Source organism: Botrytis porri (assembly GCF_014898465.1).
Source record: "Botrytis porri strain MUCL 3234 chromosome Unknown BPOR_013, whole genome shotgun sequence".
Taxonomy (NCBI): domain Eukaryota; kingdom Fungi; phylum Ascomycota; class Leotiomycetes; order Helotiales; family Sclerotiniaceae; genus Botrytis; species Botrytis porri.
The window spans coordinates 946,262-971,844 of NW_024066087.1; the positions used below are offsets into that span (position 1 = coordinate 946,262).

A 25,583-nucleotide genomic window follows, 5' to 3' on the forward strand; every position below is an offset into this window, starting at 1 on the left:
AAATGATAGGCTTATGACTGTCTTTGCATCTACCTTTCACATTTACATAGCGATAATGTAAAGTAGAGGGTCGATGTACTCAACCTTCTAGAATCTTCAGCTAAGGAGATAAGAATGGCTAATGCTCCAACGCCTGTCCACAGATTCCACTTGCAGAAGCTTCTTTCGCACGACCCTTCATCAATCCATGTATGCCATTGTGTTGATTGACTCTGCGATGTTGTATGTCCGATTTAGGTTCCATTGTCAGCCCGCCCACCACAAACTCGTTACCGTTCGCTGATGTTTGGTGGCAGGCTGGTCGTGTATTAAACTTTTGAGTAGCCTGCCAGGGTAGCAGAATCGATGAGATCGTTGAGACAATTTAATCAAACCTGTGTATCTAACGGCAACTCTTACCATGGTGGAGGACGGGAAATGAGTCCTTCTCTGGGTATCATAGACCGCTTGTAGTATGCATATTCGAGTGACCTTAGGTACCTGTGTAAAAGACTCAGTCTCAAGCACCTTGACCAACCGAGAGATTGATGTATGAGACGACTATGAATCTTGGTTTGAGATTTTCGAAATTTTCGAAATCTTCGTTATCGTGGAGGCTCTTGGAGGGGTAAATTGTGTTGGATCTGTCTGGTAGAGTAAGCTGGGAAGATTTGAACACCTACTACGAACTACATACATAATAGCCGTTGGGAATCCATGAAGGAATCTTTCCATCCGATATCAATCCCTGTGAAGGAACTCCACGGGATGGTCCGAATAGTGTACTAATGGATCATCGTAATACGGTACTATCACAGCACCAATTTACACTACTGCACCTCCTCTACAGTCCTGTGCACATGTTCCTGCAAAAATTGCATTATCGAATACCATAATGAGTTAGAACTTCCTTCCAGGACCCCATTATGGACAAAAGACGGTCACGAAGATTGCTACTCTCATAATGGTCGGTGAAGGATATGGATGTGAAGCCCGATGAAGGTAGGACTGACATTCCAGATTTTCTCAATTCCCCATTCGTGAAGTTCTATGTGAATGATTAAATCAAGAGAGGAATAGTCTTGTCACCACGTCAGAATTGTTCGCATTCACAACCTAGATACTGCATATCCTACATAAGCTACCCAATAAAATGAGGGGTATCAACACAAATCCATCGCTTGCATACAGGGGCTTTACTTTATATGGTCGGGGTCTTCGTTAGACTGATCAGATACTGCATCGATTGCATCTTGCATGATCAGTTAGTTGAATTTCAATTTTTGAGAAAGAACTTATTCTGAACTCGTTTTACATTATTCTTAAAATTCATATTCATATTCATATTTAAATTATTGTACAAAGCTCGGATTAATCCTATCATCGTATTTACATCATTGATCTGAACTCATACATACTAAGCAAAGATATTAATATCGACATCAACATCATCCAGATATACACACAACTTGGAGGGATTGTATCTGCCCAAAATATGATTGATTTGAATGATTTAGTTGATGAAAGAGCCTTTGGTAACGATGTCCAATCTTTACAAGCAGCAAATGAATACCTCGAACGTTTACTCTTCGCTACAGCCAGGAAGCATAATCAAGTATGGGAAGAACTAGAATCAATGAAGGAAGCCTCTGGCATTTACGACAAATCATTACCATTTCTCTCATTTCCCCGGGAAGTCCGCGATCAAATATATAAATACGCTCTCCAAGCAACTCGCGAAGCATTCGTTGGAGTTCGACATATTAGAATGCTATCCTGCGACACATTCCCAGATTCAACACATTACCCATTCAAACCTCCTACACCTGGTTTGCTTCTAGTCAACAAACAAATATACGAAGAAGCAGTACAAGTCTTATACTCCTGCAACAATTTCTCCTTCCACAGACCGAGGGAACTTTTCGATTTCCAAAACCAAGTCGGAGTGTACAATTGTAGGCTGGTACGACAAATGAAGATATCCGTTGTGTTCGAAGACGAATCTACGCATCTACCTTCGGAATATGTCGCACCATGTGACTACGAAAATATACCTTCACACTGGGCAAAAGCGTTATTGGAATCGAGACTCATGAGCAATATTGTCGGGATGCAAATTGACGCCAACAGCGGATCACATGAGATACGTTTGATGACAATGCCTCCCTCGTTATACCGCGCAATCATCGCCACATTTTCGCGGAATCGAAGCTCGAAGACGGAACCGGAATTGATTTTGAAAGGATTCCAGACGCAGGAAGTGGATAAATTTCCTAAACACTGGAAAAAGTCGACGGAACAATGGTTGAATGTAGAATGGGCCTCTAATGAGCAAGAGCAAGAGTTGGATGAATCAGAACCTTTTTGGAATTCTTCAGAGGCCGATCATGCCGATACGCTTAGTTCATGGGACGAGAGAGAAGCATCTGATAATGAGGACGGGGGATCGTTTGATGAAGATTCATCCTATCTCGGAGGGGGCTCGAGCACTGGAAAAGGAAACGTACCGACTTTATTCAACGAACTCGGTGAATTGATGGGATCGGATTACACGGATTCAGATACGGATTCGGACGTCGGCTCGGAAGATTCGTTTTATACGGCGGCACCGTGGAATGATGTTAAGGAGGTGTTATTGCAGTTTCGAAGTTTTCAGGAAGCGGGCCAAAGACAGCAAGGAGGTCTTTTGAGCATTTGATAGAGTTCTGACTGGTGAAAGGAGGGGAAGAGTACTTCTTCGATGCTGATACTGAAAATTGGGAATGTTCAAGATTGTATAGTGTCTTTCTTATTTGCTAACACGGGATCTTGCATTTTATGGCGTAACGGAAGGAAAGGTCTTCGTATTGTTTCAGAAAAACAAGGAAATTCAGGAACCAAAGTGGGAAGATGATCCAAGGGGTTAGCAAGGAATGGTTGTAGTCACTAATACCAAAGCTCGGTTCAATAGTGATTTCAAGGGGAGTTTTGGTATTGATATCCATATTCATATTCATATTTATATTCATATTTATATTCATATTTATATTCATAGTGTTCGGAAACTATATAAAGTTCATTACACTATGATTATAGCATTTTCAATTATTAATTTAGAGTTCGTTGGACTATTTATGTCCCTTCATTATTTGCCTATCTCCATTCTCTCAATTTACACGTTATCATTAATACCCATTACTCGTCCAGACTCATCAAGAGCTACACTCGTCTTCTTCGTACTCTCCTTTCGTGGATTAGGAGCATCGAAAATCAAAGCCATTTCCTCCAACGTCTTTCCAGCCGTCTCGACAAAGAAGAAATAAATGATAGCCAATTCGACACAGATCCACGCAATATACACCACGTATAATTTCCATCCGATGACCGCAATACCAAGACTAATACCATAGGTATTGACCACCATAGCAATATTCAAGAACAGGAAATTCAATCCAGAACCCTTGGCACGAGTGCGATTTTCCAAACACTCTACCGCGTATAGGGTTTGCAGAGGTGTGAAATCCCATGCGAAGATTACGCCGAAGACGAATATCGATACGATGACCCCGTAGGAGAGGTTGGGATGGTCTTCGGATGCTGCGGTAAATGCGGTAAGCATGATGTAGGAGAGTAATGCTCCGGTAAGTCCTGCTAACATCATGGTTCGACGACCAAGTTTATCGAGGAGAGTGGCGCCGTAAACCGCTCCCATCATGGAGAAAATGGGATTGATGGCGTTGATGAGGAGTTGTTTGTTGGTGCTTGTGACACCTGCGTTTTTGATCATTTCGGGCTTTTATGTATGTTAGCGGAAATTATAAATGATATGAGGAGAAGTCATACCATGAAATAAGAAAAGACGTTATTTCCAGACCATTGTCCAATAAACGACATTCCGATAACCATGTACAGACGATATCGAGCTCCACGCGTATTAACCAATTCGCGGAAATCCCACCAGGGATTGTCGTTTCGGGTCATCTGCAATTGTTCGATAATCTCATGATATTGCAGTTGCACAATCGGCGACTGTTCATCGCCATCTCCGTGATACTTCGCGAAGACGGCGAGTGCCTCTTCTCTGCGATCATGTGCGATTAACCAACGAGGGGATTCTGGGAAAAATAAAACCAACCCCATCACGATCGCGGGAATACCCGCTTGTACCAATGTTGGTACTCTCCAGGCCCACGAATCGATCAGATTTTTGTTCGAGCCGTAGGTGGTCCATCCAGCTAATATATTACCCAGCCACCAGAAATTCTTATACATTCCCGCCATGGTTCCCCGATACGCAGGATGCGCGAGCTCGACTATGTAAGCGGGGCCCGCGGCAGATGCAAGGGCCGCGCCGAAACCGAGGACGAATCGTCCGCCGATGAATTGGCCGCGTGCGTGTGCGGAGGCTTGGATGGCGGTTCCGATGAGGACAATGAGACATCCGATGAATATACACATGCGACGACCGTAGCCGTCGGCGAGAAGTCCACAGAAGGGGAAGGCGGCAATTTGTCCCATGTTGTAGATGATGAAGATGACGCCTGTGGAGGAACCGGCGCCGCTGAGGCCGAAGGTTTCTTGGTAGGGAATCATGGCGTTTATACTGCCCATGAGAGAGGAATCTGGGGGTTTGTTAGGAATGAGTGGGAATTTGATATATTTGCTTGATTCCATAGATATCTTGGGAGTAGAAGAGGAATGTATACATACCAAAACCATTCATAGTGGAAACTAAATAGCCAATTGCCATGATAGCATACAATTGTATCATATTTCGACTCAGTAGACGAGGCTTCTGCGCAGCGACGGCAGCGGCCAAGGCGACTGATGCAGTGTAGATCTAGGTTACTTGCCCATGGGCTTCCTTGGAATCGATATCCATTGCGCTGGGAATCTCCTGGAGGGGCGGGTGCTCACCGGCGCCCGTTTCCAAGTGTTCTGCTTCGAGTTTGGACATGGTGTGAGACGGGAGCGAGGATTGTCCTCTAGATGCTGGGAGGGTGAAGACAGAGTAAGAACGAAAGGACAAAGAGAGAGGGAGAGGAGAGAGAGAGAGAGAGAGAGAGAGAGAGAGAGAGATAGGATGGTAAATTCAATACAAACCGCCGCGAAAGAGAACGTAGATCGCCTTCCTCTTTATACTATTTGCTTGCATTGTTTTGCGGGGTTATTGTTACATTGTGAATATATTCTAGATGATCCTTTCGTGGAGTATGTGGAGTGCCCACACACATGTACCCCCATTTTTACCCCAGGCACTGGTGAGATATCAAGGATTTTTTCCAAGAGACTTTACGAGGGAATTGCTTGTACGCTTGTTTACTTGCATGCTCTTTTATCTTAGCTCCTTCCAGAAATCAGGAACTTTCCTGCCATAAAATCGCCTTTCTGTCAGAAATGAAAGATGCGGTTGATTCACCTGACTCGATTAGTATGTTCCGGCCGTCATCCCCGAGCCTAGCTTTTTTTGCTCTTGGCTGGCTGCTGCTGCGATGTCAAGTGGAGTGTGGAGTTTGTGGAGGACTGGGGAAATACAGAGAGTTTGTCCCGAGGTTTGGGGGAAAATCCTTGCACGTACGTTGTGCTTGGACCGAACATAGTAAGCTGAGGATATTCACAAGAATGATGAATTGCTGGAGAATTGGGCTAGGTTAATGTTCGGATATCTTTTGGTGATAGAATCAAGCAGAAATTGAACCCCCCTCGCGAGCCCCCGTTATCGGGAAGAATATTTAAGCGTTGATGGTTAGTTTGTGGAACACGACAGAGATACGCGAGATTGTAGCTTGGGGCGACATCTCAACGACACATCCTGAATCCCTATCGGTTCTCGAATGCCATGTGACGAACTTTGATGAGATACTTATAATTTGTATTAGCATGGTCATTCCTCATTCAGTGACCTGGCTCTTGGTCCCAGGAAGTTGGATCGATAATATCACCACAGCTGTCCATTCCACTGTATGGAATTTCTTTCAATGCCCCTCTAGACGATAAAGGACCCAGAAGTTGACATTGATGGTCTTCCTATCCAATGACTCTCGAGATCCTAGTTGGCATAAGCAGTAAGCCATCGACTGCCACTGCCTCGGCTCAGTATGCTGAATCGTTGTGATTGTTGTGTGGGCGAGGTCGTGATATCAGGTAGCGAAACCAAGGTTCGTTGTTGGATTTTCGCTTCGGTTGATGAAGAGGCTTGATGAAAGCCGAAATTAGGAAATCACCACGGAATACTCTGTAGCCACCTATTTTGTGCTTCCTCAGGGGATCTAGATAACTATTTAGTGCTATCGCACTCTCTGGAGTCATTGAAATATTAGATGACTTTTCACTAATTCTAAGAAAGGCTTGCACGAATGTTCGGACTGGCAAAGGCTTCGGGGGAAAATGCCATCATCATAGGTCCTAATCGCTAGATGGTAAATTATTTCACCCGGAGTGGTAGTATGTAAATTTACAAGGAAGCGCGTCTCAAAGTCTGCTCGAAAAAGGGAGAGCGGAGGTAGACATAACGCCATTTCATATCAAACAGAATTCGAAACTTTTACTGGTACAACAGAGGTCCTGATTTTGCCCAACCAAACATCCCGAACATTACCAAATCGAACCTTCTAAATATTGCGAAAAATCTTCGGTGATGGTTATCGTCGTATTCACGTGACCATCATTATTAACCTTAATCGAAGAATCTTTGTCCTTGCCAAGTATTGCTTTACATCCGTGACCTTACATCTCCAAGACATCGAATTGAAAACATCTGCAACAATTGCCCCGAACACGTACCCGTTACTCCGCTTCCCGACAATTCCCGATCAAGTCTCTTCCGAATGCCCCATCACGGGATTAAGACGATCACGTGTAGATAAGCATGGCATCCGATCATGGACTGACAAACAACGACCTTGAATTCAATTCTCCAGATCGCTTTACTCAGGCAGGAACTGAGAGAAAGAGGGCGAGAAAGGCTTGTCGGATTTGTCATTCGCATAAGGCAAGATGCAGTGGTACGACGCCAAATTGTAGGAGGTGTGAACAGAGAGGATACATATGCGAATATGAATCTGCGAGTAGAGGGGCGAGGAGGAGTGTACCCAGACACCCACCAGCTGGATCGAGCCAAAATGGTGATAGTCCCGGAGCTGTGGTGAATGCTGTCTCTGCTGGAGGAAGTCCGATGGAAGTTGGAGATGGGACAGATGGCTTAGTGTGAGATCCTGAAGAGGGGGCGAAGTTCCGCAGAAAATTTGCTAACATATCCCCTCAGAGATCTTAGAATCGCAAAGGCTACTACTAAGCGGTACATAGATGCATATTTTGAATTTGTCTCTTCGACGCCTGGCAAAGGTTTCATTCATCGAGCCACATTTCTCAGAAATTGGAATAATGGTGCTGTGAATCCAGCTTTAGTCAAAGCTATGTGCGCTTCATCAATAGCGTTCGTCTCAAAGGATGACGAGAGTCATGCTGCAGCTCAGAAATGGATGAATGAGGCCGAAAATTACGTTTGGCAAAGTTTGAGTAGACCCTCTGCTGTATTGGTGGAAGTTCTTCTTGTGATTGTCTTTTATCGGTTTGAACATAAAGAATACTTCAAATCGCAGGCACTTACGGCTGTAGCAGCAAAAATGGCATTCGTATTGGGGCTGAATTATGAAAATAATGGATTGTCAACTTTGGTGAGGGAATGCAGGAGGAGACTGATGTGGTCAATTTTCCACGTTGATAGACTTTCTGCTGGAGGATTTCCGGAATTACTGGTTTGTCCTTCGCATTCGATGCACATTCAATTACCTTGTAGTGAAAAGGATTTCGATCTTGGTATACCGGGAGAGACTGCTCCTTTGAAATCGACTAGAACGAATGAGTCTGAATCTATGCATTTGGGGTTGAGATCATTCTATTTCCGAATTTCTGACATAAGGCATCGCATCCTAGAGTATGTTATATCACAATGTTTAAAATCTCAAGCTGATAATAGCTGTTAGGTACACGAGGAACGTTATACGGGACAAATCAAATCCATACGATTCGCGAGATATGTTACAGAAATTGGAGGCTGAATTGGAGCAACTTCGGTCTTCACTGCCGGCAAATCTTCAATACAACGAAGATAATCTCTTCCTCCGAGCATACTCACCACAACTAACGAGATTCGTTATGTTTCATGTTTTATGGCAACAATGTCATACTGATCTTTACCGATTTATGTTTCCGGGAACCAAAGACTCGATATCTGATACGATATTGGAGAATACTCCTCAGGAATACGTGCAGTATTGTCAAAGGAAAGCGTTCGAACATGCTGTGATAATATTGGATATTTGTCACACTGTACAAAGTATTGGGCATACATTGATTAGTGATACAGGAATTGCAACATGTGTATATCAATGCAGTAATATAATCATAAGGACTGCAGACATTGTGGGATTTTCAAGCGAGGATGAGAGATCCAGGATAATGGGTAGGTTAGAGAAAGTTACCGACATTTTAGAGGGATTGAGGGAGGTCAATACTCATGTCGATGATGTTGTAAGTATTCGGTTTTTCCTCACTCCACTCTTGTAATCATAGGCTTGCATATATTAATCAATCTTGCATCGTTTATAGTATCGTAGCGTCAAAGAAATTCTTCACATCTTCACCACTTCTCAAACTCGCCGCTTATTCACCACCCCCTCCCTTGGAGTCTCCAACCCCTCTCTCTTCACCTCTAGTGTGACACCAGGTCCGCTCTCTCTGGACCACGTCAACTACACAAACGGTGACAGCACACAACCAAATCATAATTCCCTCAATCTTAACACGACAAGTGTTCTTTCGCGCACGACTGAAAGTGCTACAACATTGGGTCTGCTGGAGATTGGAAATGGAAATGATCACTATGCAGATTGGAATTCTGGAAACGCAGATGATGGTGGCCAATGGATTAATGGGATAGATTTTGGGCCGGCAGGAGTGGGGAGTAGGATTGAAATGGGCACAGATATGGTTGGAAATGTCGGGGCCATGTTTGATCCCTTCTGGGGAATCCATGATACGGGTAGGAGTGGAAGCGGAACAAATCAAGGTGGTAATAGTATGTGATTTGAATAGTCTGCGGTGTGGTCATAAGTATGATTAAATTTCTTGTGGATAGTTGGTGCTGAAAGGTGCATTACATAAACATTTTCCATCTGCTCTGTATGTATTGGGCTCACAAGACTTTGAGCTTGAGATAATTGATTGGGAGGGCGTGAGATTGCTAGGCAGTCACTGGTAATCACGGATTCTTTGGAATAATCAGTTGGAAATGAATACATTCAAAGAAGATGCATTATAGAGATGTGCATTATAGAAGAAATCTTTGATGAGGTGGAGGATATTGAACAATATCACGATGTAGCTCACAATACATGACACTTTTTTTTTTTTTTGTATAATATTTTTGATTTATTGATTTGATGTAGCGACTGGAGAGGCTTCATTCCTGCTATTCTTGTACATCGATAACTACTGCATACACCGAAACCCAAAGAATTCCCCATATCTCTTGACGATCCTTGAGTTATAGATAACCCTCTCTTAAAATTCCACTGATTTTATAGGCTTTCACCGGCATGCTCTAAATACCAGCAGCCACAACAAGAGTCAACCTATTTCTCCACCCGAGCAGTCTCTCGTTTTTCAAACCATTGTATAGTATCTCTCGCAATACTAACATCAACTTTTTGATAGTGACTCCTCAGCGGGTTTGCAGCAACGACATTGAGAACTCGAACATTTTTCAATTCTCTGATTTCATTCTCAAGTAACTGTGAGAGGATCCCGTGGAATTCGAGTTGTCGTCTAGCTGGAGTGGGTAGAGTCCCCCAATGGTCAACGTCCACCTCTAACGTTAATTCATGCAGTCTGGGGCAGAATGTGTTAATGAACGGTATGTAACATTTCATGCTTATGGTGAAGTCATCGTCGCACTGAAGCCTGCACGTGTTTCTGCTACACTCGTGGGCTTTGATCGTTCCTTCGATTCGTAATCTCTTGATGAATGTTGAGTTGCGTAGTCGGACGTGATAGAGGAAACGAAGGAAGGGGTCGTAGTAACACCAGCCCGGAATTGAAGTGACGGTGGCTTTGCCTTGGAACTGCTGGATGGCTTTAGAGATAGTGTATGAACACTGATCATTACGATCTAGTGAATAGCTTCAATTCATTAGCTACTGTATTGCAGTCTTTAGCGAATGCGGGATACAGTAGCCTCAAGCGAAAAGCAGAAGAGACTAGCTCCTCTTGTAGCGTCTATATAAGACCTACAACTTCCTGTAACTTAGCTAGCTCTTTAGACAGAATACAATATAGACATTTAGGACCTACGGATACCGTGGGTGCTACGTCTTCCGTATCCTTCTCGAACCAACAGATAGACTTTTCGTCGATCCCACGTGTGCTTGGCTCAGGTCTATACGCCCATTCCCCAATCCATGAAGGAGAGCTTTTCTCCATAGTTTCACTTGCCATGCTGAAATGAAATGTGTTGTGACGATACAGCAATATGGAGCCGATTTCGTGGAAAAACCTGGACGTGCGGAGGAGTGTTGCGTCGATCTGCGGACGGAGAATTCTCTGGATCTCAACATACTTTCCTTTCTTATCACGGAGAGTCGTGCGTTTCAATAAGAATTGAGAATTGTCGAAGTATGAAGTATTGTATGGCCATGGTCGATGGCCATCGTTAGCAAAGTACGGCTCGAAGTCTTGCCCAGTGACAAGGATCTTGTGACTTGGCTCGATGTATCTCTTCTTCCAGTTAGTGGCCAGAAGATTTGGGGAAATCACATTTCCAGGAAGGGCGACTAGAGCATATTTAAAAATGTTGTCTAGAATTTCTATAATATGTTAGTAAACAAAAAATCACAAATCATGGAATCAGAAGATCAAGTACCTCGAAGAAAGTTCAGGAAGTGTGTTTTGGAATGTCTTGGGACATTCCACTGATCTTCACTCTTGTGTTTTAAGACACTTCGGGCAGCCTCTTTGGCCCTGGTCATGCGGTCGATCTCATGCTGATTAACTGGATATTGCAGCTTGTTCCAGAACAATCGATTCCTGTCATTTACCTCCCCCTCGACCCTGGTAATACAAAGACCTTTGTCTCGGAAATATAGGATATCTATTACCCATTAGCATCGAACAAACCCGTTCAGCCACTTAGGCTGCAATTTCAGGTAAAAATATGACATAACATACCTTCCGCAATCCTATAACGAACTCCATTCATCGTGAACTTTGCTCATTTAACCCAGTTCTCAATGACGTAGTTTTGAATTGCAGTCTCAATATTGTCTTCAGGATATGCATTCAAAGCGAATGCATTGAGTTCAGCAGGAGGAACCAATTTTCGTGTTGATCGAACCATAATGTAGGAGTAGATGGATGCTTTGTGCGTGTGTAAGTTGTGTATGTATTTAGAAATGAGGAAAGAGAATAATTTTCTGGCAAGAGAGCTAGATGATACTCATACATTACACGACGCGGACAAGATTACTCTGTAACTAGGTAGTTAGTGCCAAGGCTAGCCATATCAGAAGGCCGTGTATAGACGCGTAGGAAGCTTTGGTTTATTGACATTCTCCAATGATCGTGGCTTGTATACAGCCAACGAGCCTCACCCTTCGCTTTGATCCTAGTTCTGATAGTACTAGAGGTTTATTACAGCTTGTGTATGGGCAAATCGACATTACAAGATTGATTGGAGAAGCGAAAAGCAATATTATTCGTTCGGCAAGCAAATGCTGTAAGAACGGAGCCATATTGATAGAGCGCTAAACAAAGGAAAACTTATCAACAAAACGCGGTGAATTGCAGTCAAGAATGAGTGAGAGTGGTGTTAAGAGCGCCACCTCAGTGACTGGATGATGCACGTGGACAGATTATATTACACCCCGTTATATATCAACGTCTTGGGGAGGAGGGGTCGCATTTATAAGTATTCTCGCCCATCCACGAAAGTCACATGCATGAGACAATCAACAGCATATATTTGTCCATAAAATGGCATCATCATCTATAAAGGACACGTGTGTGAGACAAGCAGTGGCATAAAGATGTTTGAAACTGGGGTATTATCATCTACTCATTAACATCTAAGTTTTCTAATAACCACCAGTCAACCCCCTTCATTCTAATTACTGATAAGTAGGACTCTCCTTCCCGATTCCACCCCCAACAAATCACATGATTATCCATTAGCCTCATTATACATACATTTATCTACATTACCACTGGCAGCATTTCCAGCCCACTCTGGGAACGGTCTACTGACACCACTTCCTCCCGCAACAGCGAAAGTAAGGAGGAAGAGCATGACTTGAGTTCCACCATCAAGACCGGCAGAAACCAAGTAGTTCCACTTGACGAAGTACTTTGGTCTCCATTTTCGAAGGTAAAATTGACCGAATGCTCCAATGTAGTAGTACATGAAGACACTGGAGTTGATACCAACACAAAGATATCCAAAATACCAGAGAATAATGGAGAGATTGAGGTATGACCAAATGCGTTGTTGGGGGAAATATCTGTTGAGGAGCCAGAAAGGAACGGGAACGATGAATCCGAGGAGATATGCGATGGTGACCCATTGGTAACGAGCACCGATAGAAAACATCTTAGGTGCAATAGACCACGCAATTGCGAGGGAGTTGAAGGATTGAACGTTAGCTCCTGACCAAATGGGTGTTCCTTCAATAGTCAGAAGGTTTGCAGCTTGATTCTTGACGATGCTAGAGTCTGTTAGTTTGCAAAGAGCATGAGCGTGGACAATGACCAACTTACGTGATCATCATGACGTAATTCAGACAAGCACCGAAAATACATCCAATTATCTGCGTTGTATATGTGACCTTTGGAGAAAGCTTGTTTTGCTGAGCGAGTTTCAAATCTCGGAGGAGATATTGTCCTTGCTGAAGAGCATTGTAAGTAAAGGTAGTGAAGTACATGTTCGCTAGTCTCATTGTTAGTAATGTCACAAGTTACGGGAGCTTGTAACTTACCAAGAGGAGCTCCAGGGAATAAATATCCGGCGAGAGTTTGAGCAACAGGTTCAATATTGAATTGGAAACCAGTAATGGCATACTGAGCACCAAAAAATAACATGAAAACTGTCAAGAAAAGCATAGCCAAGATCAAACCCCACCATGGAAGAGTAGACTTCATAGCATAGAGACAAGCCATCGAAGTAATGAAACTTGCCACAAATGCCAAGAAGTACCATAGATCAGGGACTTCATCGTAATCCAACATAACTTTGTAATGCGGATCAATGTTAGGATCATCCCTCAAAATTTGCTTTTGTTCTTCACTGCGTTTGCTGCCATTGCTTTTCCAGAACATATAATGGGAAGGTGTTGACAACTTCTTCAGTGTAGCCTTGTTAGCCCAAGCCCATCCGGCCTTGATGTCATCATAATTCCAGAGAAACATATGAACAAAATTAGCTGTGAATCCCATGTTGGATGTGATGAGATAAACAATATAGGTGGAAGCCATATAAGGAATACCTCCAGCTTCAAGAGCCTCCTCGTTCACAGTAAAATCGTCATTGAGGATTGTGGTCTCATTGAAAGTATCGTAGAAGGTGAAGTTCGAATCGCCATTGAACAATTGTTGAGACAAAAACGGGAAATCTTGTGCCCTCCAAATGTTGCCATAGTATACTGCCATAAAGAGAATGATACAGCCGAGAGTACCGATGAAACTGTTTACCAAAGTCTGAAGTGGCAACCAGAGGAGATCCAAAACTAGCAACATAGTTCCAGTCGAAAGATAGGGATAAGAATCCTACACCCTCGTTTCCGTTTGCGCCTCCGAAAAGATTGGTGAAGACGAGGTTGTGTTGATCTGCGAGACAAAAGATGGATACACCAATAAGGAGTGGGAAAATATACTACAAAATGTCAGATATGCTTGGGTTGAGACCAAAGAGTCGGCAAAACGAACCTCGGGAAGCAATTCCCAAACTAATAATGCAAAGAAAATGATCCAGAAAACCTTCATTCTCTTCTTGTTGGCTGTCTTTTCTTTGTGTAACGTTTCCAAGACAGTAGTAACTGGAAGATTTGCTGGGTAAAGCATCTTTGTAGGCCACAGAAGACTACTTCTCATCATACCTGCAACACCGTAACCAATTAATTGTGAAGATAAAGTCAAAAATACACCGGCAGCTTGACTAGGATATCCTCCGTACCAAAGCTTTTGAGCTGCTAATGCTTCCGTGGATAGAGCCGAAACGGCGGCGGCCGATGCCATAATAACAGCGGCAGCGTGCTCTTTTTGGTTAAATGGGCCAGGATTAAGGAATCGACCAACTGCACCCCATCTAGGGATGGCAAAAGCCATGAATTCTCCAATAACGTATGCGATAATAGTCAAGAACACTAAGGAGCATTAGAATTACACGCGGAACAAGCGCTGGAGTAGTTATCAGAAACTTACTGACTGATACATAAATGACTTGAGGCTTGAAGTAGAAGATCTCTTGGAGTACAGCTCCAAAAGCAGATAGACCCAAACCTGAAAACATATTAGCACTTACGAAGAAGATAATCACTGTACATACCAATGAAGAACATGCGGAAAGTCCAGGGATTCAAGGTTGGATCATCATCGACGTTAATAATTGCGGTAACGATATCTTCTGCAGTCTCAAGAGCATTGACCTCACCACCGCGTTCTTCTTCATCAGAACTGGAAGAGATCTCGGTTTCGTAAGGCGTTTCTCCAAACTTGTCATTTTTTGCATCCTTAGCATCAATAGATTCGGGATTCTTGGTGATGGCTGGTGCTTCATGGCTCTTCTCGTCGTAAACGACGTCAGTCTCTCGTGGCGGGGCCATACTGAAAGCTAGTGCTTACAGACAGAATAAGAAGGGCTGGTGAAGGGAAGAAATTCTTGGGAAAACACGCATCTTTTATAGAAACCACTACAGCCTCGTTATACGGAAAGCTGTCTCGGATATTAGAAACCAAGTTTGAAAATAGATAAGATACGAAGTGTGCCATTGTGGATCAATCGCAATGTGGTGTAACGACTAATTATTCGCAACCTTCAGGGTTTGCATATATCTTTGAGCCATATGAACCTTGAACTTTCCATTTCTGCCCTCAAACATACCGTCTTTTGCAAGAAGCTTTGACATGATCTGATAGTTTAACGTACATGTTCACCTGCCTTTTAGGGGAATTCCGATAAGCAATCGCCCCGCATTCAATCTGGACAAGCAAAGCTTGACTGTCTTGGGCATGTAAGCCGTAAAGCTTGACGGAGCTTGTCAGCTAAGCCCGTGCGCTCCACGAATCCGCCACAATGGTAGAACTGCGATCTTCCATACTTGGCATCTCTAAAATTCAAGTAGATTTGGGTTGAAGAACCTAAATATTGACAGCGTTCAATCGATTGAACCATAGAAAGAGAGATGAGCACCGAAGACCGTTGGAGCAGTTCCCGCCAATGAAAATGATATCTTTTGGCATTGCAGGATCCTTGTGACTCCTCCCACTTTTGATGAACTCTGATTTGAGGTGGGTAACGCCAGCAGCGATAACGGTGCTGAATGCGTGTATGATTGCTTATGGCGACCAGTAAGAGATGGGGCCGTTTGCCTTGGGCTTGACGGCGAGCGTTCTCGCGTGCCGTCCCTGTTTCCTGCATATAGGCAATATTCTGGATGCATAGAACAACTGTTTGAGTATGCATTGAGCACACATACATATTCAGGATTTTTGCGAAGTGAACCTTAAACCAAGAAGCCCAATTCGAAAATGACAATGACTCTCCGCATATTAGAAGTGGCAAATCCATGAGTGCGGACGTCTTGTCATGGGTGGCTAGAATAGCAGTTATGATTGCAAAGTCTAGGATTGGACGGTTTCAATCAGGTTCTTCCCCACGGTTCTAATCTCAGCCGGGAATTGCTCGAAGTTGTCTTGTGGCCACGAGGAATGATTGAAGATAACATGAGACGAAAAGGTATCAGCTCGGCTAAAATTGTGTAATAATGAGATACAGAATATCTAATTCCCAACAGCTGTCAATAACGATTGACGAATTGTTGACCGAGGTAAACCCAGTGGGTTCACACTTAGACATGGATTTCCTGCCCACCCGAGCCACCGAGGCGGGATGTACAATGAATGTAATTACCCCAAAATTCATAGGCGTCGGTTCAAACATCCTAAGCTAAGAGATAGTCGAATCATCGTGGGAAGTGATTTCGAGCCGCTTCAGAAAAGAACTGGATGCCATGATATGGAGCCACTAGGTAATCCAAGGCACCATTTTCAGTCACCATCTGTGGTCGAATACCACCGAACTTGTAGATTATTGTGCTTATCTGTGTAACTGAAAGCCCTTGACGGTTTGGTTCGCTGAAGCTGGAGGATAAATACTGATGATTAGAGCGGCCGTTTGAGGCGGTGGTGCGATGACTATGTGCGGAGTAAGCATTCATGATCGTATCCCATCTTTACCTACCTATTCAATGCAATGTCTTCATAAGATATAAGGTAATGCAAGATGTCGGGATATCGGTTATACGAAGAAATTTCTTGATATTATTATTAAATCTTTCAGATATTCTACTAAAGAAAATAGTAGTAGAATGCCGAACTGGAACCCATGTTCAGGACGTCGGGCTCTAAACGAAGCGGGGTGTTGACAAGCTGATTAGAAAGGTCAACATTTTTGAAGCTCTGCTCGATATACGATATCAAAGATTCAATAAACAAGATAAAACTTTTACTGGAAGGAGAAGAGAAGGAGTTGTGACAAAAACAAAAAGGCATGTTTATATGCTTGGAGTGAAAATGGAAGCCTATAAGAAATGCGCCAGGCGTTAATTTTTCACCGGTCCCAATTGAGTGATGTCCCAGAAACCTACCAATAAACTAAGTCGGGTACCCCACTTTCAGGCCACCCCTCTTTTGAGCCACCTCAATAAAGCTTATTATAGAAAGTAACCTTTTATCTTAAATCTTTAATAACTTTATAATTCTTAATTTAATTGATTGAAAATTTTAATATATTATTATTTATATTATATTTAAAATATATACCAAAGTTAATGTTAATTTGGTTTTATATATGATAATGAATAGGTATTTAATTTAACAAGTTATTTTAGATTATAGTATTCCAAGGGTTACTCTTTAAAATTATATAAATAACTATCTATTTTATAATAAAGATTTATAATATATACAAAAGATAGCTTTAATATAAAAGAAATGATTAATAGATTAAATATTAGTTCAAAAGTTTTTGAATATTAATTCTATATATTAATAAATTTATAAAATTAAAGAGTACTTTCTTAATATTTAGGAAATAATGAGTATAAAACTTTTTTTAAAGAAATTTAGAGATTAGAATTAAAAGATAAGTTAAAATTGATTTAATATATATTAAAGATATAATTGTTAATATTATTAATTAATGATTTTCAAAATTGGATTTATCTTTAATTTATTTTATTAAATCTCAATATTATTATAATATAAATAAAATAGGTATATAAAAGACTAGAGATTGAATAGATTAGTTCTAGAAAGCTTAAAACATTGTTTTATTCAGAAGAAGGAGTTTGATATTAAAACTTGAATATTATTTATAAAATGTATTTCAATTATAAAAAGAGCTTTTGATTTTCTTATTATATTGAAAGAGAAATTAATATAACAATAATAATTTCCAATTAATTTGAAACTTTATAAAAGGTAATGTTTTATTATTATAAATATTAAATAGATTATAAATAATATTACTTTAAAGTAGCTTAAAAAGGTTTTTATACCTTAAATAGTTCTCTCCTTATTAAATGAATCAAGACTCCTTATATTAAACAATTATAAAAATTATAAAACTATTGAATTTATATATGAATACTTTAAGTATAATATATACCTCTTATTTCTTTTATTATATATATTATATACCCTATAGCCTTTTGATTTATTTGTTTTCTCATTTTTCAAAAGAATATATAGGCATTATTTTAATAAATTAGTCTTTTTATTGGATTTTAGAATAATTAGAAAAACTAATTTCCTTATATATTATTAGAAAGTATGATTAGATAATTTAATAGAGTATAATATATTAATTGAATAAAAAGCTTTAGGTTTATAATTGTTACGACGGCATCCAGCATACCGCGTCACATGACATAAATTACATGTGATGAAGTGTCAAGGAGCTTCAACGCTCCTAAAGCGCATTGCGATCCTTAACGATCCAATATATCAAAAAGGTCCTAAAGATTAGAATAAAGAATGAAGGTCTATATAAGGAATAGGTTTCATTACAATATAAAGCTTTGTACTCAAGAACAATTATTAATTTCATTACTATAATTATGAGAATTGTAATCAATTATAATCTTATTGAATTCCTACTTAAAGTTTAGACTAAACCATCTCGAGAGAATTCTAAATATTTCCACATGACCCTAAAGACAGCTCCCGTAACAATAATCTTTAAATTGTATTAAACTTATTATATTTAGATTATTGCTTAAGAATAATAATAAAGAAGTTATGAATTAGAACTTACTTTCTAATAATAATCTTATGTATTAACAAAATAAGGAGTTTGTAATTTCAACTTTTAAAATGTTTTAAAAAATTAATGATTTAAGATTATATATATATATATATATGTTACGGGAGCTGCCTCTAGGGTCACGTGGAAGTGTCTAGAGATCTCTCGAGGTGGTTTAGTCTAGACTTCAAGTAGGAATTCAATAAGGTTGTAACTGGTTGCAATTCTCGTAACTATAGTAATGAAACTAATGATTGTTCTTGAGCACGAAGCTCTATATTGTAATGAAATCCCATTCCCTTATATAGACCTTCGTTCTCTGTTGTCCTACTGCTTCCCACTGTGTCCCACTGGGCCTTACTCAGTGGGACTCAGTGGGACACCTTGGTCAGGTGATATTTTAATCAATCTAGTCATGTGACGACCTCGGTCGTAACAATATATTCCTTAAAAGTAAAAAGACTAACCTTTATATTTATTGTTAACCTTTTAAAAAGATTATTAAGGAATTTAATTTTAAAGATTATGAAATTCTATAATCTAAATATTGAATAAAGTAATTAGAGTATGTCATGGAATTCACCGTATAGTATAACCCTATAGTATTAATCTTATTATTCCTTTAAGATATATATTCCTATAATTATTAAACTATTTCATTCAATTTATTTATATACTCTATATATCTAATTAGACAACTTTATTATTTAATCAGAATATATAAATCAAATATGATCCTTATAATTATATTTTAAATCAATTTAATTTATTATCACTTTATATACCTATTTTCTAATCAAAGTAATCATTAGACCTAGCTATTACCTCCGTGATAGAGTATTAATTAAAACAAATCATTTTTAAAAAGAAATATAAAATGAAAACTAATTTAAATTCAAAGTTTTCTAAGATTAAAGAAATTAGGGAGGTATAAATTAAAATAGGAAATTGTGAAATTAATAAGGGAGATGTTACTAATGATAATGAAAGTTTATTTTCAAGTATTTATTATAATATCGAATAGTTGTTGAATAATTAATATTTTAATATTATATAATATAAATTTTTAAGGTGGTTCAAAAGAGGGGTGGCTCGAAAGTGGAGTACCCGACTTACCTCGAGTCTTCAAACTTCAACGCTTCATTATTAAGGAATGACGATCATAATTTGATGAGGTACTGGTACTTCAGTTTGAAAAACATGTAGAAATCATAGTAGTTTCCAGGTTTCCAGGGCATGAACTGCACATTGGCTGATTATGATAATATGTAATATGTTGGTTTTCCCGCACGGGGAACAAGATAACGAAGAGTCTGCCTCAATTTCGAGAAGAACAGCCTTTCATTGTTGATATCTCTTCTGAAAAAGCAAACGTAAGTACAACGCTTTGGATGATCTAAAGCGATCGAATAAAGTATTGCATGGTGCATCTGGTACCTCCGCGGCTAACGTCTCTCTTGCCGCATTGCTCTTCCTGAAAGCAACTACCAGCAACTGACTAACTATGACCATAATTTTGCAACATTTATTATGGCGCCACAACTCACTATCTTACGCATCATATGGTGATGCTTCATTAGCCCAAGATGGGTCCCCATCAACTCTGCCCTCATTGTCACCACTGACCTTCTCCCGCTTGAGTTCTCCGAAAAAGTCTTGGAATTGCGTCTTGAGCGTTTCGTCTTCACGTATTTCGTTCTGTCTGATCTCGATTGAGGCCAAGTGATCAAGTCTTTCAAAGCCAATTTCAACATAGCCATCCACAAAGCGTCGTTCCAGTCGATCTTAAGCTTGCAAAAAGTCGCCAGTGCTTGCACTTGGTGGATTGTGAGTCTCTTTCCATCTTCTCACAAGCATAATCGGTCCTACGACCTTTTTCCAATGTGTACCAAGATTGGGGAAATTGGAACGGTGACCATTGACATCAGTGATGAGGTTCAAAGCGATTGCCACTTCGTTCTCAAGAACTTCATTGCCCACTTTACCCCGCAGACCCTTACTTGGCTGTAAATCCTCATCGGGAATGAGCTTGCGAGCAATGGGTGGAATTCCAAGTCTTTTAAGGACGGCAGTATGAGGATCTGGCTGATCGGCGTGGAATATGGGATCATTGGGTAAAATATCGACGACTTGATATTCTTCCTTGCGTAGATGTTCAATGTCTCCGAGACAAGATAATCGAATACTCTTGATTGGCGTTGCGTTCTTTGCGTACCTAACCATCAGTTGTTGAAACAACAAAGGCTCATGAACTTCATACAGAAATAAGCCGCCCGCCGAGAGTGCTTCAGGTCCAGCATTTGATCCAGTATTGTTCTGCAAGAGACTCAATGCGACGTGCAGGTCAGGCATATTGACTTCCAAGTCAGGGATTCTATTCGCAAGTCTATCCAATTTCACCCCTTTGCAGCTATAGAAGGTCACAGGTCCTCTCCAAAGGAGACTTTGACCTCCATCGGTGAATTTGAAGACGCCCATGTTGGGTGCTGATCCGTCGAACATATGTGCAGCTCGATGACGCAGCACAATATCATGGTCAAGTTTTAATCTTTTGATGCACCAGTAATGGTTCAATGGTAAGTTACGAGACTCAGGATCCGGATGTGATTCCTTATCCATCGCTTGTACAAGCAAGTCTGTAGAGATCTCGACACCTTTTTCATCTCTCTCAACCTGCTTGACGGTGTTTTTCTCCATCTTCACCTCCTATTTCGACCCAAATAATCTTAGGAACACATGGTTCTCCAAGAGGCCCTTGTCCGATACAAATAGCAAGTTTGACGTTTGGGTTTGGTCTGGCTGAGTTTCTTATGCGGCCATACTCAGAACAGAGCAATTTATGGGTTCTGTAGTCCTTTCTCTGGCAATATTTCAAGCAATACTCCGCAGACCTACAGCTCGTACATATGAGCGCGCGCATTCCCTTGCAGACTGTACAACAGCCAATTGTTCCCACCATCCTTGCGTGTGTATGATTGATGTTTTCGATGTAGGGGATAGAGTCTCTGTTTGATGAACGGATGGCGACGGATCGTATAAGATCATGTGCTAGAGAATGCGCTAGATGCTCAAGTATCTAGTGAGGGGCAAATGATTTCTATCAAGGACTTTATGTCGAAGATGAAGTGTACCGGATGAGAATACTGAGATTTGCAGTTAGAAATGAGTAGACTTGAACGAAAGCGCTTGATAGTCTCGAAGATGTATTTGGTTTGGACTTGCTAAGGCGAGAAAAACTAAGCAAGTGAGGACTATAGCAATTTCATTCACCAGATGATGCCTTGTAAAAGGAAGAGAAATTTCATCATAAATGGTTCAATACTGAATTGAATTTTGTCTTGTTCCTCTGCTGTCTGATCTGTGCTTTGAGACTGAGTCTCTGATTTGGCACACTTTACTTTCTCCTCTATTATTCAGTGCTTTTTCTACCACAGCTGCATTAGATGTTCAATTGAGTCCAAGATAAACACCGTTTGTTTTCTCAATAACTTTTCAACTTTGAGAGTGAATCCAACAGAACACATCACACATTTCAGTCAAATCCCTCACTTAGCTCTCCGTGATACTGGTTCTTATGGCCTGATAAGTACATCTCTACCTCTTATATTCTCTGAAAATTTAACAATATTGATTTACTTTTATCTGAATGTAAATCTTGAAGTGCTTTTTTGCTTGAATTTGAGGTTGAATCTTTCAGGTTGGAATCGAATTCCCTAGGCCCTGCAATTCTTTTCTAAAATTAGACTTAATTCCACAAATTTGAACGGTTTTTGATACTAGCTATATCTGTCCTATATGGGGAAAAAATGACGGGCATATTTCAAAAGGTGCATATGAGATCAGAGTATTACAACCATTTCGGGCAAAGAAACCGAGAATGGCGTGTTAATCGATCGATATCAATGCTTCCAAGCGCTGCCGCTGGAACGCAATAAGTCAACTACCCCACTTTCCGACCACCCCCTGTTTCCGACCACCTAAAAAATTCATATTATCTACACTTAAAACTTTAATAACTCAATAACTATTGAACTTCAATGAAATCGCCTGTAGAATCACTTTCTATAGCACTAGAGCTATCATCTACCTCATCTTCACGATCTCCAGCTTCAATTTGTGTACGCCTTATAGCTCTAATCCCTGCGAACTTCGAATTTGGAGATACCACAACCTTTCGCCTTTTTCTAGGTAATGCTTCATCTAATTGATATTCTAGCTTTCTAATCTTATTCTCTGCCTCTAAGAGTTCATAATCCTTAGCATCGAATCCTTTTATAATCTTGCGAAATAGTAATCTTCGTGTTGGCAAATCGATCTCCTTCTCTTGAATCATTATATCTCTATATTTTCTGATATCGGCTCCTTTTTGAGGGGTTTTCCATTGAATAAACGATGAATATATATTCCATTGAAGAATAGGATCATCATCAGATTCAGGATTAAGTGATAAAACCTCTCTATTGCTATTTTCAAGCAAAAGTCGACTCATAAGAGGTTTAGCCATATTTTTGGGCCAAAGACCACTAGCTTGCCACCCAGACTTGATATTTTGAATAGTTAAACCTTCTATTCTAGCCTTCTGATAGCAAGAAAGGAAATTGCGCTTTCCAATTGGTGAGGAATCGGATAATAGACTTAATTTATTAAGTTCGATTCGATATGCACTTTTTAGGGGTGAGAACACAGATAAATCGAGTGGTTGTAGTACGTGTGACGTATGTGGTGGGAGAAATAAGAGATATATGTTGTTATTAAAGCATTCTAACATAAATGCTGTAGTTTCATGGCTTCCGTGTCCGTCCAAAATGAGGAGTCTTGAATTTTCCGGCTGAATAGGGGTAGTTTGAGGGATATAGATCTTTTTCAGCCATTCTAAAGCTGTAGCATCTGTAGTCCATCCATTTTCTGTAGCGGTAAAGTTCCAACCCTTGAATAGAGTCAAATCTGTTGGAAACCATTGTTGTTGAACTGATTTTCCCTTATATATTACAAGGGGAGTAATGCTTTTTCCATTGGCTGAAATGCATTCTATAAAAGAGGTCCAAATTCGAGATCCAGGTTGCTTTTTTTGAATAAATCTTCGATCAGTGCTTCCTACTACTAGTCCATTAAGACCCTGACCCTCCATTATACCTGCTTCATCCATATTCCATCTGTTGGCCGGCTTAATAGCCTTGATTTCAGGGATTGCGAGGTTCCGGAACCACTTCTTAATAATATCAGATGTAGCACCTGAAACTCGTGCAGAATCGATTTGATGTTGCTTCTTAGTTCCAATATTAGGATGCCTTCGAAAAAAGCTATGTATCCATTTCTTTCCAAGTGAGGGATCCTCCCCTCGTACAATAAGGAGGTGCTCTGCCATCTCTCTGATTTGACGATGTGTAGGGCTAGTACCAAGAGCTTCCTGTACTAATATCCATTCTGCTAGTCGATTCTCCTGAATTGGAGATAACTTTTGAAGTATTTGGGCGCCTTTTTGATGCGAAACTCCACCATATATTCGATCGTGAAGTGTGGTACGTGGAACACCATAATCCAAGCTAGCTCTTCGTATGCTTGCTCCATTTGTAATCGCTCTAAGAGCCTCTGCGATATCTTCTTCGGTATATCTATTCTTCATATCACAATTATAATAATATCAAAATTTCAAATCAATTGATTAAAGCATTGTTGAGTTATTCAAAGTATAAATTTTATAATTACTCAAAGCGGTGTGGTTTTTGAGGTGGTCGAAAAGAGGGGGTGGTCGGAAAGTGGGGTAGTTGACTTAATACTTTATATCTTCTGACCTTTCTATTCTATTTAGTTTTTCGTTGATCCCCAGAACCAAGCAATTTCAAGAGTTACTATTATATCAAAAATTAATAATTCTCAACCCAGTGCTTCGACTTTCCCAAGTCAAATTCATTATGTAGTTTGGCCCATCAAATTTCTCTTTTCCAACAATTCCTCTCCAGGTATCTTTGCCAACATCACAATACCGGCTCTTATGAAATAGGCTAACCAACTGGTTTAAAACGATGTCAAACAATAATAGTCATCATATAGCAAATCTAAGATGTCTTTTTCTAAGGCTGATACATACCTACCGCCAAGTGATTCATTTCAATTGAGTTCAGTACTCTCAGATAATCGAATCCTAGCTTCATTGCTATTTCTTTGTTCTGTCGAAATGTCATTCACTCAGGATGACGATTTTTGTCTCAAACTCCACCAAATGGTACGCTACAATCTAGCTTTAAGATTCTTCACAACTCTCCTTCAAAACATGGAGCATCGGATTGAAAGATGATCTTTATTTTCAGATCCTTGAATGTGAACACCTTCATGAGATTGTACTCAGATTCCTTTGTACCAATGTTTCGAAATAAAACAGACAGGCTTGGAAGAGTTTTGCATCGTGTGTTTTCACACTTGCAATTGTTCTCTTCATGATATATATATCGCCCAATACTAACTCTTCATTAGATGAACAGACCAGCAGTTTCAACCTCAACCAGAACAACAGTAACAACAGTAACAACGACACTCACCGATACGTTCTCCACGAGGTCAACTAGAACAATCAATCAGCCCATTAACAAAACGTTATTTACATTATAAAAGTGAGTTCAATCAATCCTGGTACACAACTTTATCATATCATTCTTTCACTTTCCTTTGTACACCAAGTTGAAAAGGTGTTCAGCTGTGAATCCTTATTCGTATTTATTGAAGGTAATTATCCAGAATATAATATTAATAATAATATTCTAGTAATAGTGGAAGACTTAGTCACTTTAGCTTGAAGGACAAATCGAATATAATATAAGAGTTGAATTGAAGACAAATTATAAGAAAGAGCTTAATTGAGCTGAATTTGCTTGCTTTTTTCCTAGGTTTTCTTTAAAGAATATCCTAGGTTTATATAGTTTATAATGAAATTCTAGTAGTTTCTATGCTTATAAATAAGATCGATTTGAATCGAATCTTACAGAATCATTTTATATCATAAAAGAAAAATACAACTAATTAATTTAGTTAATTTATTAATAATCTTCCATATGATTCC

The 25,583-nt window shown here is 40.1% G+C and overlaps 8 protein-coding genes across 8 annotated transcripts; 2 read left to right on the forward strand and 6 right to left on the reverse strand.

Annotated features, from left to right (window-relative positions):
- Positions 1-499: 499 nt before the first annotated feature.
- Positions 500-873, reverse strand: EAF01_009194 (uncharacterized protein; the record flags this gene model as incomplete). The annotated part of the gene is made up of 3 exons (XM_038917450.1): positions 500-640; positions 677-764; positions 809-873. 3 exons carry the CDS (start codon positions 871-873, stop codon positions 500-502), a joined length of 294 nt encoding a protein of 97 aa, XP_038767055.1.
- Positions 874-1,474: 601 nt separating this feature from the next.
- On the forward strand, positions 1,475-2,677 carry EAF01_009195 (uncharacterized protein; the record flags this gene model as incomplete). The annotated part of the gene is made up of 1 exon (XM_038917451.1): positions 1,475-2,677. One exon carries the CDS (start codon positions 1,475-1,477, stop codon positions 2,675-2,677), a length of 1,203 nt encoding a protein of 400 aa, XP_038767056.1.
- A 453-nt stretch (positions 2,678-3,130) lies between these two features.
- EAF01_009196 (uncharacterized protein) lies at positions 3,131-4,915 on the reverse strand (the record flags this gene model as incomplete). Its single annotated transcript, XM_038917452.1, has 4 exons — positions 3,131-3,751; positions 3,802-4,580; positions 4,669-4,782; positions 4,876-4,915. 4 exons carry the CDS (start codon positions 4,913-4,915, stop codon positions 3,131-3,133), a joined length of 1,554 nt encoding a protein of 517 aa, XP_038767057.1.
- A 1,911-nt stretch (positions 4,916-6,826) lies between these two features.
- On the forward strand, positions 6,827-9,045 carry EAF01_009197 (uncharacterized protein; the record flags this gene model as incomplete). The annotated part of the gene is made up of 4 exons (XM_038917453.1): positions 6,827-7,164; positions 7,223-7,894; positions 7,944-8,490; positions 8,569-9,045. The coding sequence occupies 4 exons, from the start codon at positions 6,827-6,829 to the stop codon at positions 9,043-9,045; spliced, it is 2,034 nt and encodes a 677-aa protein (XP_038767058.1).
- A 548-nt stretch (positions 9,046-9,593) lies between these two features.
- On the reverse strand, positions 9,594-11,215 carry EAF01_009198 (uncharacterized protein; the record flags this gene model as incomplete). The annotated part of the gene is made up of 4 exons (XM_038917454.1): positions 9,594-9,849; positions 10,577-10,823; positions 10,880-11,107; positions 11,185-11,215. The coding sequence occupies 4 exons, from the start codon at positions 11,213-11,215 to the stop codon at positions 9,594-9,596; spliced, it is 762 nt and encodes a 253-aa protein (XP_038767059.1).
- A 960-nt stretch (positions 11,216-12,175) lies between these two features.
- On the reverse strand, positions 12,176-14,828 carry EAF01_009199 (uncharacterized protein; the record flags this gene model as incomplete). Its single annotated transcript, XM_038917455.1, has 7 exons — positions 12,176-12,716; positions 12,769-12,937; positions 12,987-13,649; positions 13,699-13,879; positions 13,933-14,369; positions 14,428-14,505; positions 14,552-14,828. 7 exons carry the CDS (start codon positions 14,826-14,828, stop codon positions 12,176-12,178), a joined length of 2,346 nt encoding a protein of 781 aa, XP_038767060.1.
- A 5,252-nt stretch (positions 14,829-20,080) lies between these two features.
- Positions 20,081-21,226, reverse strand: EAF01_009200 (uncharacterized protein; the record flags this gene model as incomplete). The annotated part of the gene is made up of 2 exons (XM_038917456.1): positions 20,081-20,236; positions 20,381-21,226. The coding sequence occupies 2 exons, from the start codon at positions 21,224-21,226 to the stop codon at positions 20,081-20,083; spliced, it is 1,002 nt and encodes a 333-aa protein (XP_038767061.1).
- Positions 21,227-22,553: 1,327 nt separating this feature from the next.
- Positions 22,554-24,152, reverse strand: EAF01_009201 (uncharacterized protein; the record flags this gene model as incomplete). Its single annotated transcript, XM_038917457.1, has 1 exon — positions 22,554-24,152. The coding sequence occupies one exon, from the start codon at positions 24,150-24,152 to the stop codon at positions 22,554-22,556; it is 1,599 nt and encodes a 532-aa protein (XP_038767062.1).
- Positions 24,153-25,583: the final 1,431 nt, after the last annotated feature.